This window comes from Octopus sinensis, linkage group LG7 (genome assembly GCF_006345805.1).
Source record: "Octopus sinensis linkage group LG7, ASM634580v1, whole genome shotgun sequence".
Classification (NCBI taxonomy): Eukaryota; Metazoa; Mollusca; class Cephalopoda; order Octopoda; family Octopodidae; genus Octopus; species Octopus sinensis.
This window is the reverse complement of record NC_043003.1, coordinates 2151074-2164800: the sequence shown is the minus strand read 5'-3', so window position 1 is coordinate 2164800 and position 13727 is coordinate 2151074. Positions and strand designations below refer to the sequence as shown.

The following is a 13727-nucleotide window of genomic DNA, read 5'->3' as shown; positions in this document are numbered from 1 at the left end:
TCTAGCTGTGTCACATGTAGCACAATATACCAACTGCACAAACTCTAGCTATGCCACATGTAGCACAATATACCAACTTGTGTTAATCTTCACACCAGAACTGACTCTAAGATGGATGAATTTATTGTTGTAAGTTAATACCTCAGATGCTGTTTCTGCAAAGACGGAACGGAAGCATCCTCATCTTTGGTCTTCTTGTCATCCTTGAAGCGTTTTTGCATTCCACACATTCTACTCAACCCTTTGCACAATTGTTTCCTCCTCACCTCTGCAACCTTCTGAAACCCATTCTTCATCCATGCTTTTTCTGCTGATGCCACCTTTCAGTGCATTGTCCATGTCAGCCTCAAAGAAAGTTGGATTTTTCTTCCATGTGTGCAAATTCCTTACGTCTGAGAATGTAGGCCGGTGCCTTCTCTGAATCTCTTAAAAACTTGTTTCATCAAATTCAAAATCAAATTGTCAACCTGATGAGTTGTCATCTTTGGCTCTTCACCAAAATATGTTTTTACTGTCTCTTTCTACAACTATTCTCTACAATTTCCGGGTTCCAGGTTCAGTCCCACTGCGTGGCATCTTGGGCATGTGTCTTCTGCTATAGCCCCAGGCCGACCAAAGCCTTGTGAGTGGATTTGGTAGACGGAAACTGAAAGAAGCCTGTCGTATATATGTATATATATATATATATATATGTGTGTGTTTGTGTGTCTATGTTTGTCCCCCTAGCATTGCTTGACAACCGATGCTGGTGTGTTTACGTCCCCGTCACTTAGCAGTTCGGCAAAAGAGACTAATAGATTAACTACTAGGTTTACAAAAAAGAATAAGTCCCAGGGTCGATTTGCTCGACTAAAGGCGGTGCTCTAGCATGGCCGCAGTCAAATGACTGAAACAAGTAAAAGAGTAATTCATTGCTCTGACAAATTTTCTGCTCTAATACCTCTCCGTCAAGAGCTTTAAATGTGTCACCTACTTCTCTTTCCATGCATATTGTTCTTCTGTTGAGCTTCCTATTAGTCATGAATCTTTTTATTCTAAGAGTCTCTTTATTGGAACTGCTACTCAGGGACTCACTACCACCATCTTGCTTTCCTCATGTCTGTGATATTCAATCCTTTAACCTTGTCAATTGACATCTTTTGAATTTATAGGCCCCTTCTTTTCTTTCTTTCTAGTTCCTTATGTTTCAGTGGCCATAAACCTTGTTTGGAACCAAATTGTATAAAAACAGGTTTCATTAACATAAGGGGTCCACAAAGATCAAGGATGCCTGCCTTCTGATCAATGAAACGACTATGTGTCAATGAAGGTGTAGTTCTGTGGTTGGTTTGCCTGCAAGAAATAACATCCAAATTCACTGAAATCACACACTACCATCTTAGAAAAGAACCTGTAGGATTCTGTGGTTTGGAGTTCCCTGCTTGAAGAAAAAAAACCAATGGGATAGTCACAACTGGAAGGTCTTTGATCGTAGATCTACTCAATCAGGGCTGACCAGGGGCTAAACAACATCATAAGACATGTTTTTATCTGTAGGGGCATGGTTTATCTTCACTCAGCTTTCGAAAGCTTACTTAAGACATGTGCAGCTATATATATATATATATATATATATATATTATACATACATACACACACACACATTCATTCATTTTTTTGTATCATAACAACACAAAAATTACTGAAATAGAAGTTTATAGAGTTTATTGTTGTCTGAGCCAATGGAGAGCAATTGAGATATTTCTTTTTTTTACGAAAATCTCATTTATTTCTTGTTAAACTGGTTCTCACATTGGTGACAAGTGACCAGTTTGTCGTGTTGGGTATTTTCTCTACTTTTCTCTTGTAATGCTCATTGAGGAGTAAAGTCAAGCAACAACAAACAGCTGGCTGTACTAAGCCTTTTCCTATAGGTTGGTAGTTGAGGTCATCATCATTGTCATCATCATTGCCATCATCATCATCATCATCATTGCCATCGTTGCTGTCATCATCTTGACGTCCACTTGATGTATTCAACTTTTCCTCAAGGCACCTTCCCCTCTCCCTCTATAACCGTTTCTTTCTCCAGTCTATGCCCCATTCAGTCAAGGGGTCCCGTCTTGTAGCTGCTTGGCGACCTCTCCACTGCTCATGGCACTTGAAATGCACCTGGCACACCCTGTTGAGTGGTTGGCGATTAGGAAGGGCCTACCAAGTTGAAACCATACCAAAGCAGGCATCGAACCTGTCACAGAACTCTGCCTCGTCTGTTCTTATTGAACCATCCACCCTATGCCAGCTTGAAATAAGGGACATTAGATGATGATGATGATCATCATCATCATCGTTTAACGTCCGCTTTCCATGCTAGCATGGGTTGGACAGTTCGACTGGGGTCTGGGAGGCTGCACCAGGCTCCAGTCTGATCTGACAAAGTTTCTACAGCTGGATGCCCTTCCTAACGCCAACCACTCCATGAGTGTAGTGGGTTCTTTTTACATGCCACCGGCACAGGTGCCAGGCGAGACTGGCAATGGCCACGATCGGTTGGTACTTTTTATGTGTCACTGGCAACGGCCACGTTCGGATGGTTCTTTTACGTGCCACCGGCACTGGTATCACAACTACAATTTCCATTGATGGCTATGTTAGTTAGTTAGTTAGCTAATAATTTGGCTCAAAAAGCAAAAAGCAAGGCCATGTAGGGGGACATGGAGTTATGTACAGGGTGGTGTTCATGTAAAGAGTTCAGGCCACTTGTGGTCAAGGGAGACTTTCAGCCGAGCGGTCGTCGGCATCTTCACCATCTCATCCGGCAGCTTATTCCACGGCTATATATATCTTTTATCTTTTTCAGTCATTAAACTGTGGTCATACTGGGGCACTGCCTTCAAGAGTTTTTAATCAAAGGGATCAACCCCAGTGTTCAGTTTTTTAAAGCCTCATACTTATTCTGTGTCTTTTGCTGAACTGCTAAGTCACATCAAGTCGTCGTCATTTAATGTCCACTTTCCATGCTGATTTGGCAAGGTTTCTACAGCTGAGGGATGTAAACACACCAACACCGTTTGTCAAGCGGTGGTGGGGAACAAACTCTCTCTCACACACATACAACAGGTTTCTTTCAGTTTCCATCTACCAAATCCACTCACAAGGCTTTGGTCCGCCTGAGGCTATAGCAGGAAACGCTTGTGCAAGCTGACATGCAGTGGGACTGAACCCTGAACCATGTGGTTGGGAAGCAAACTTCTTACCACACAGCCACACCTTGACCCTATTTGCTGTAAATGGATTAATCTTATTGTGGAGTAAGCCGCAAGATAGCACCCAGCAGGCCGTACAAGTCCACCTGATTACTGTGCTATCAGCTCTTGCAGCTCACACGGAAATCATGTGTTAATTAAATGATATTTATCACATGCTAATTAGTATTCTTTTTTGTTTATCTCACCTATTTCTCTACTACCCACAAGGGGCCAAACACAGAGAGGACAAACAAGGACAGACAAACGGATTAAGTCGATTATATCGACCCCAGTGTGTAACTGGTACTTATTTAATTGACCCCAAAAGGATGAAAGGCAAAGTTGACCTCGGCAGAATTTGAACTCAGAACATAGCAGCAGGCGAAATACTGCTGAAACATTTTGCCCGGCGTGCTAACGTTTCTGCCAGCTCGCCGCCTTATCTTACCAACAAGGAAGCTATATATGCTACACACACGCAAACTGGCTGTGGTAAGAAATTGCTTCCCAACCACATGCTTCTGGGTTCAGTCCCACTGTGTGGCACCTTGGGCAAGTGCTTCTATGATAGCCTTAGGCTGACCAAAGCCTTGTGAGTGGATTTGTTTGACAGAAACTGAAAGAAGCCCGTTGTGTGTGTGTGTGTGTATTTATGATGTATGTAAACAAAGTTTGCTTTTTTAGAAGTATTGATATGTATTGAAATATACAGATATGGAAACATTTTCCTCTCAAACGCATAATAATAATGCTGAATAGCATAAATGCGACAGAGCATACTTATCATCATCATCATTTAACGTCCGCTTTCCATGCTAGCATGGGTTGGACGGTTCAACTGGGGTCTGGGGAGCCCGAAGGCTGCACCAGGCCAGTCAGATCTGGCAGTGTTTCTACAGCTGGATGCCCTTCCTAACGCCAACCACTCCATTGCAGAAAAATTTGTTAGCAGCCAGCCATGAGACTTGAGCTCACATCGCTGTGACTACCGGTCATAGGATTTTACCTTTAAGCTAAACTGCTTATAGTCAAAAATTGCAGAAGAATTTGTTAGTAGGTAGTTTAGCTTAAAGGTAAAGCACTATGACCGATAAACACAGGGATGTGAGTTTGGGTCCCAGGGCTGGCTGCTAACAAATTTTTCTGCTATATAAAGACGTTTTGTCCTATTCACCATTATTATTATTATTATGTGTTTGAGAGGAAAATATTTCTATGACAGAATCTTTAGGATGCTGGGCGAAATGCTTAGCGGTATTCCGCCGAGGTCGACTTTGCCTTTCATCCTTTCCAGGTCTATAAATAAAGTACCAGTTACGTGCTGGGGTTGATATAACCGACTTAATTTGTTTGTCTGTCCTTGTTTGTCCTCTCTGTGTTTGGCCCCTTGTGGGTCATAAGGAAATAGAAATAGGGATTTCGTCTCCTGTTGAGTTCTGAGTTTAGATTCCACCAAGGTTGACTTTGCTTTTCATCCCTTTGGGGTCAATTAAATAAGTACCAGTTACGAACTGGGGTCGATATAATCGACTTAATCCGTTTGTCCTTGTTTGTCCCCTCTATGTTTAGCCCCTTGTGGGCAATAAAGAAATATATATACAGTAATCCCTTGATATGGCAAGGGATTACTCTGTGTGTGTGTGTGTGTGTATATATATCTATATACTTCCGTGCCGGTGGCATGAAAAACTTCCATGCCAGCGGAACGCAAAAAGCACAGTTCAGGTGTGATCGTTACCAGCGTCGCCTTATTGGCGCTTGTGCCAGTGACACCTGAAAAAACATTGGAGCGAGGTCGTTGCCAGTGCCTCTGGACTGGCTCCTGTGCAGGTGGCACATAAAAAGCACCATTTGCACATGGCCATTGCCAGTACCGCCTCACTGGCCCTCGTGCTGGTGGCACGTAAATGCACCCACTACACTCGGAGTGGTTGGCGTTAGGAAGGACATCCAGCTGTAGAAACTCTGCCAGATCAAGATTGAAGCCTGGTGCAGTCATCTGGTTCACCAGCCCTCAGTCAAATCGTCCAACCCATGCTAGCATGGAAAGCGGACGTTAAATGATGAATGATGATATATATGTGTGTGTGTCCGTGTTTGTCCCCTCACCATTGCTTGACAACCGATGCTGGTGTGTTTACATCCCTGTAACTTAGCAGTTCAGCAAAGATACCAATAGAATAAATACCAGGTTTACAAAGAATCTTGGGGTTGGTTTGTTTGACTAAAAGATATAGGTGCCGGCTGTGTGGTAAGAAGCTTGCTTTCCAACCACATGGTTCTGAGTTCAGTCCCATTGTATGGCACCTTGGGCAAGTGTTGAGCTGACCAAATCCTTGTGAATGGATTTGGCAGGTGGAAACTGAACGAATCCCATCATATATACTATATATGATATGTCTATGAATATGTGTATCTTTGTGTTTGTCCCCTGCCACTACCACCACTTAATAATCAGTGTTGTTTTGTTTACATCCCTGTACTTTAGCAGTTCAGCAAAAGAGGCCAACTGAATAAGTACCAGGCGCTTTGCAAATTTCTTTAAGGTGGTACTCCAGCATGGCCACAGTCTGGCTGAAAAATGTAAATCATAAAAGAGAATATAAAACGGGAGTGTACCAAAAGTATGCTCTGGCATTTCTTTGCTCATTTTCTGGAATTACTACTCAAAGACACCCTCCAGAGTAGCAACCTCTCCTTGCACCCACAGAATTTATGATGCTCCACCGCTTCTTGCTGAGGTTGTTGCTTGTCAGTTTTCCATTGTTTACTTAGTGTAGCATTGTGACCCCTTTTTGCCTGATTCTCCACCCGAATGTAGCCGTGCCTTGCTTTGATAAACTGTTGTTTGTTTTGTAGAATCTCTTTAATTGATGGTAAAAATTGATATTGTTTTCTAGAAACCATTCTACATTCATCACCTGGATTCTTACCGATGGGTTTTGCCTGGAAAAATATGGTAGTGAGTTTATCTAAGTGAACATCTCCAGATTATTTCTCTTAATGACAACAAATCAATTGATTTGACCCTTTAGCATTCAGTTTACTCCTCTGCCGAATGTAAGGCTTATTTATTCCCCTTGTTTCGATAGAAATAATGCCTTATCTCATGGCTTTCCTGGATTTCAGTGTTGTGATCTGTACAGATGAGACAGTTCAGCAAAGGAAAGTCCAGGGTGACAAAAAATCCAGACCAGACATTCGTGGCTCTTGCTCAGTTGTGGGGCATCTGGTATGGAAAGGTTAACATTGGTCCAGATAAGTTGCCCAAACTGGATGGATGAATGCTTACGATTTCTGTCTTGAGAAAATAATGTATCTTTAATTTGACATCTTCATAAATGTTCCACTGGAATTATTTGGAACTTAAAGTCTAACCTTTTGGCTTCCAAGATGGATTGTTAACCCTTTCAGCATTCAGATTATTCTGCCAAATGCTAATCCTTATTTATTTACATTGTTTTGAATTAATCTTGCATTGTTTTGTAGCCTTGAAATTTCAATACTGTGATTGTTTAATTTGTAGAACAACATTGTAGGCTAGGTGTGAGAGGCTGGATCTGGCAGTCTGAATATAAAATAGAATTACTATTTTTAAAACTCTCAACAAGAGATATTCAGAAACAGTACTTTGGAGTGAAGATTATTTGGCAACATAACATGGCAGTCCTGAGGCTAAATCACTGCAACATTCGTCCTAAACCAGGAATGCCATGTTATGTTGCCAAATAATCTTTACTCCAAAGTACTGTTGCTGAATATCTCTTGTTGAGAGATTTACAAATAGTAATTTTCTAATTTATAGATCAGTAACTAGTTGTCACCTTGAAAGCTATATATTTCAAACGGGAATTTGGCAATGCCACCTCTAGCTGAACAATTATTCCGTGCTGATGAAGGGAAATAACCCAGAATCACAATACACAGATATTGTTTTGAGCTGAGTTGGGGTGCTAAATGCCCTTGTTTGAAAATATAAGGACACAGATCGTGTCATATAGCCAACTGGAGACAATGTCTCCTGGGGCTAAATTACAGCAACATTCGTCCTAAACCAGGACTGCCATGTTATGTTGGCAAACAATCTTTACTTCATAAAATAGGATATTTTGAGCATTTATGTCCAGTATAAATAATAGACGGTTAAGGTGGCGCCACATGTTCCAACCAAATCTGTCTTTTATAGTTTGCAACAGAACATTCAGTTTCACTAATCTCTAGATTATAGTGTTGTGAACTGAGGTGCCCAGGTGTGCTAAAGATGTGGCTTCTGCAGGTGGGTTTGTCAGAACAAGATCAAGAATGTTGTCTTTTCTTGCTGCCACTTCTTTTACAATCTGCTGTCAGCCAAGACGTTATTGTGGTACCCAATAATGTCACTGGTTTGGTTGTGGTTATCGAACCAGTTCTAAAGGTGGATATTGAAGTCTCTTAAACTCTAAAAGATAGTAGAACAAACTCACACACCTTTGTAATAAACTAAGAATAGTTATTGTTGAAAGTGAGTTGGAGTTAACCCTTTTCTTACCATATTTCTCTTGAATTTCTTCAATTAATTTTGAAAATAACAAAGAATTTGGTAAATTAACTTTGACGATATAAAGTTGGTCTTTGAAACATAGATTAAACGGAAATTTTGAAGGAGAGTTCTAGTTTGGATCTTTTTAAAACATGAAATGTTTATCATCGAACCAAATGTGGTCTCAGAATGATACTGGACAAAATTCCAAATTTAGCCATGACTCAACATGACCTACACAAGTTTCTTGACCAAAGATTAGGGGGGAAATGATATTGGAAATTTGACTCTGATCAAATTTTTGGATCTTTTATTAGAAACTTTTCATAGTTTCCTATTCTTAAAGTTAAATGTAGAAAAATTGAGTTTCAAGGTTCATCGGTCTTGCTAGTGTTTCTCGGTCATCTGAATGAGTTTGGTTGTTAATAAACCATACCAATGAGACAGAGGTCTTGAAACAGTGGAGCGAGGAACTTCACTGCCGCAGACTAAACATAAAACTTTAATAAAGAAGTAAAATAACTCTTGAGGTCAAAAAAAAAAAAATTGTTTAGATGAAACTTGAGCAGTGGTATGTTGTGTTTTTGAACAGATTTTCTGAGATAATAAAACTACAGTTTCTTTTTTTTATAAATAGCACACACACACACATCCAGCATACATTTAGAATGTCATATTGGTAATGTTTACATTACAGAGCTGTTTATGTTGCATAATGTTATATATATATACATACATACATATATATATATATATATACTTTGAAAGAAAAAATTAGTTGTTGTCTCTGTATCATAAATCTTGTTTTGTTTTATTTTTTTATTGCAAGTTTTTATTAGGAAGTTTATATTTTTGATATTATGTATTGCAGTTTCAATTCCTAACCAATGTTTTTTTGAAAAAGAAAATCATCTTTTGATGCCACTGTCTTGCAGATATCATAACTGAATGTTTCCTTTGCAGTGCATTGTCTTCATTTTGGAAGGCGTAGAACTTAGATCCCTCTAACCGTTTTGTTACCATATTTCTGTTGAAACACACATCTTTTCTCTTAACTGATTTTTAAAATAACAAAGAAATTAGCAAAATAACTGTCGTTAAGCTGACGTTTGAAGCAAATTTACACGAGATATTTATGGAAGGTTTTATTTAGATCACTTGTAAAACAGCTTGTATCATGGCATCAGGGGTGGTCTCGGATGGATTGGTAATACACTACCTTTGTTTCAATTAATTTTTGAAACAACCATATCATTATTAAGCCTTTTGTTACCACATTTCTGTTGAAAAACACTGCTAGGCGCAGGAGTGGCTGTGTGGTAAGTAGCTTGCCTACCAACCACATGGTTCCGGGTTCAGTCCCACTGCGTGGCACCTTGGGCAACTGTCTTTTACTATAGCCTCGGGTAGACCAAAGCCTTGTGAGTGGATTTGGTAGACGGAAACTGAAAGAAACCCGTCGTATATATGTGTGTATGTGTGTGTATATATATATATATATATATATATATGTGTGTGTGTGTGTGTATGTTTGTGTGTCTGTGTTTGTCCCCCTAGCATTGCTTGACAACCGATGCTGGTGTGTTTACGTCCCCGTCACTTAGCGGTTCGGCAAAAAGAGACCGATAGAATAAGTACTGGGCTTACAAAGAATAAGTCCTGGGGTCGATTTGCTCTACTAAAGGCGGTGCTCCAGCATGGCCGCAGTCAAATGACTGAAACAAGTAAAAGAGAGAGAGTAAGGAGTAATCATATCATTATTAAGCCTTTTGTTACCACATTTCTGTTGAAAAACACTGCTATTGTTTCAATTAATATGGATAATAACGAAGTATTTAGTAAAATAACTTGGCAAATATTAAACCAGGATTTGGAGCCTAATTTTACATGCAATTTTGAAAGAAGGTCCTTTTAAAAATCCATTTGAAAGATACTTAAAAAAAAAGTGTTTGTTTCATAGAACCAGGAGTTGGTTCCAAGTAATTAGGTATCAAAAGGGTTACGGTGATATTTGGAACAAATTAACATGAAATATTGGTGTTAGATTGTAGATTACTTTGGATTACTTTAGAATAGAACATTTCTGTCATAAAGAATTGGTTCTCTGTTATATATTTTAACCCGTTTGTTACCATATTTCTGTTGAGATGCTCTGTGTTTCTTTCAATTACTTTAAATATAACAAAGAATTTAGTAAAATGACTTCGTTATCATCAAGCTAGTGTTAGGAACATAAATTGTGACTAAGGTTTGGTGGAAGATTTTAATTCAAAACTTTTATGAAAACAAGACATTTGTACTACAGAGCCAGAGGTGGTTTCAGCCGGGTTGGTAACGAAAGGGTTTAAACCAAGGCAGTGTCAGACAGGTTGGTACCAAGAGTTAAATGATATCCAGAATATTCCATACTTGTTTGTTTTTCTACTTTAACCCTTTACCGTTCAGATTATTCTGTCAAATGTAATGTTTATTTATTCACATTGTTTTGAATTAATCATGTATTATCTCGTAGCTTTGAAATTTTGATGATCTGATTGTTTATAGTATAGAGTGACATTGTAGGATAGGTGTGAGGGGCTGAATCTGGCCAGTTTGAAGTTAAAATGGGTAAAATATTTGGGCCTGATATGACCACTTTAAATGCTACAGTGTTAAATAACACCTGTAAACCAGTATATGATAATATAATAATGAAATTATTGAAGACAGTGCTCAGGTGCAGCACAACTTGTCAAAAGTACGTATAAAGTATATGCAATAATGACAAACTGAAGTAGAAATATTAAAGTACATTCAAATTATAAATCCCATTTATTGTCTGTTTCCTACACAACCTGTATTCTTGTTTGTTGCCCTCAATTCTTTAATTGAATTCAGACCTGCTCTAATGGCTTTTAATATTCTTTTGTTTTATACAGTATTTAGCACAGCTGAACACCACTCTTTTTCTATGTCTCCGTTTTGGATATAAAACATTGTATTTGTAGGGACATGTTTTTATACTTTGTCATAATAATAATATATAATCACGACATACGTAATTACTACATTATCCAATATTTTTACAAAGCCTTTTTTTTATGTCTGTTGCATTTTATTACTATTATTACTCTTGTTTATTGTTGTTGTTGCTGTTGTTGTTCTGAAATCTATTGTTGTTGCTTCTCAGATTACAAAGTATTTGTCATTTTAGTTGTAAAACTACATTGAGAGCAAATTGTATGGAACCTGTGCCTTCATAGTTCTGTTTTCTATAGAAGAAATAATCTGTGGCTTGTTTCTTGCAGCAATAAACGATGATGAATATGACAGGAAAATGACAGAATGGTTTAACATAATCAATGAGAAAAATGATCTGGTCAGGAAAGAACATTATTTAGTTTTCCAGTAAGTTCCATTGAGTTTCTTTATTCAGTCACCGTAAATCTTTCTTCCAGATACTTCTCAGACAAATAGGCACAGGCCTGGCTGTGTGGTTAAGAAGCTCAGTTTGCAGCCATCGGGTTTCAGGTTCAGTCCCACTTGGGCAAGTGTCCTCTATTGTAGCCCCCAGATCAACCAATGCCTTATGGCTGAATTTGGTAAATGGAAACTGTCTGGAAGCACGTCACAGTTGTGTGTGTGTGTGTGTGTTTGTATTTGCACACAACCCCCCCCCCCCCAAACCATTGCTTGACAACTTCACTTGTCTTGCTCACATCCCCACCACTTAGCAGTTCAGCAAAGGAGACCAATTGAATAAGTACCAAACTTTAAAAAAATAAACGTAAAAAAAATAGTCCTGATGTGGATTTGTTCAACCAAACTTCTTCGTGACGGTGCCCCAGCATGGCCACAGTCCAGTGACTAAAATAAGTAAAACAGAAAGGGTAAATCAATTGACTATTCTCTAATCCACACACAAACACAAAATAATTCCACTGTGTTGGCCCCTAAGTATTTTATCAGGGATCTGTTGAAAAGGGGGAAGGGCAAAGCCAAGCTGGGCCTTTATGGAAGTGTAGCCTCAACACTACAAGGTATTGCATTCTAATGGGCACGACTGTTTGGTTTACCTTTGCAGAGCCTTGTGCCACCCCCCACCCTGGGTCCAGTAATGTAAATTAAACTCTGTCAAGTTGCATTTGGTTATCACCCTTTTGTTTGTTTGTTTGTTTTGTAGTCTTGAAGAACAAGAACTTCTGAAGGAGCAAGTTCAAATCGATCAGCAACTCCAAGATCTCCAAAATTCACGTAAGTTCTTTTACTGAATTTCAAAATTGAAATACTTTGCTGCCAAATCCAAGTTTCTTTATGCTACTGGTCAAGCCAGAATGGACTCCTCTCACCTGTGTGTGTGTGTGCATTGTGGTTAATGTAAATGTATTTTAATTATTGCTAACGAGACTTCTCAAATTATTTCCTCATGTCTCTATTTCATTAACTAATAGAGTTAATTAGCATTCTTGAGCAAGTCTTTTTGTTTCTAGTGACTCACTATGTTTCTGTTCCATCACTCACATTGGCCTCACCTGTCAACTCATGTTTGGCTGAGCATTACAAAGAAGCCTCCACAAAGTCGTTTGACCTGCTAGAAATCATATTGAAAATCTCCCTCATCTCACACCCTATTGTCTTAAAAAGGACGGTTGTTAGTTTCCTAGTCTGCAATCACTGCCTCTGCTTTCCCTTCTTCCACTGAGATGTGAAGATTTCTGAGAAGCTGACAAACTAGTTTCATCTGGATCTCGATTTCATTTATTTTCATTAGCTTTATTATTATTATTATTATATTATTATTATTTGCAATAACTGCCTTATTTGTTAATATAGAAATAAGCCTGGCCGTCTTTATGATTACTTCTAAACTAGAATAAACAGGAATGAGAGCAGAACTTTGTAGATCTTGATTCCATCATGAGTCTACAAATGAGTCTCAATTTAGTTTTAACCTCTTTTCCCAACCGTGTATGGTTTTTTTTAAACCCGAGTAACCAGCCTGTTTCAGCTTCACCTGCAGCTCTTTATGCATTCATTATCCTCATTGGTTTACATCTTTGTAACTCTGTAGCAGGATGCTGATGGTTCTTCTAAGGATGTTTGTTTGAATTCAATGACTGTTGGTTGAATGAAAACTGAGATGATGAGGATTGGGAAGAAGTGGTGGAAGTTTTATGAAAGACCTAACGGAAGATTAAGATAGATTATTGAAAGATGTTATGCTGCAGATCTTTCCTAATCCATGCCACTACAGAATACTCAATGTAAAATAGATGGCAGTCCAGTAATGGTAGAATGGATTGTAGTTTCTGATCATTTGCTATCTCAATAATGGTTCTCTGTTAAGGCTGCGAGCTGGCAGAAACGTTAGCACACCGGGTGAAATGCTTAGCGGGATTTCATCTGTCTTAACGTTCTGAGTTCAAATAATGCCAAGGTCGACTTTGCCTTTCGTCCTTTCGGGGTCAGTAAAATAAGTACCAATTGTGTACAAGGGTCGATCTAATTGACCTGACCCCCTCCCCAAATATTTCGGGCCTTGTGCCTAGAATAGAAAAGAATAATGGTTCTCTGTAAAAATGATAGAATCTGGTGCTTGACTTGCCTGTTTCCTGTTTCTCTCCTTCCTCTTCACTGTTTCTCTCCTCCTTCCTCTTCACTCTTTCTTTTCAGATATGAAATTAAGATTACTCTTGAAGATAATCAAAAAGTCTATTCACCAAAAATATTGTATAATTAATGCAGTTAAATAAAACTATTTCTTGCAGAACCTCTCATATCAGAAGTACCAAAAAACAAGCCTTTAGGAATAGCCAACTGCCCTCCACTGTATAAGGTCTTTATCTCTTTTCCATAATGACATTTGTCATTGCTTTGTAGAAGCCTCTCGTCACGACAACATCTTTCAGCACCTCCCTTTTGGTCTGGAATTTTTTTCCTTATTTTTATCCTCCAAGATCACTACCACTTTTTGTTCTTATCACTTGTCTCCAAGTATTACA

General features: G+C 38.8%; 1 protein-coding gene across 5 annotated transcripts in view; it reads left to right on the top strand.

The window, feature by feature from the left end:
• LOC115214092 (MICAL-like protein 2) overlaps positions 1 to 13727 on the top strand; it is a 112128-nt gene that overhangs the window by 89765 nt on the left and 8636 nt on the right. For 3 of the 5 annotated variants that reach the window (XM_036504450.1, XM_036504449.1, XM_036504448.1), the window contains 2 exons: positions 11034 to 11133; positions 11909 to 11979. In XM_036504450.1, coding sequence (XP_036360343.1) covers positions 11034 to 11133; positions 11909 to 11979 — 171 coding nt within the window. Of the gene's footprint in view, positions 1 to 11033; positions 11134 to 11908; positions 11980 to 13493; positions 13562 to 13727 lie in introns of those variants that run through there. The other 2 variants (XM_036504452.1, XM_036504453.1) reach the window with 2 other exon arrangements.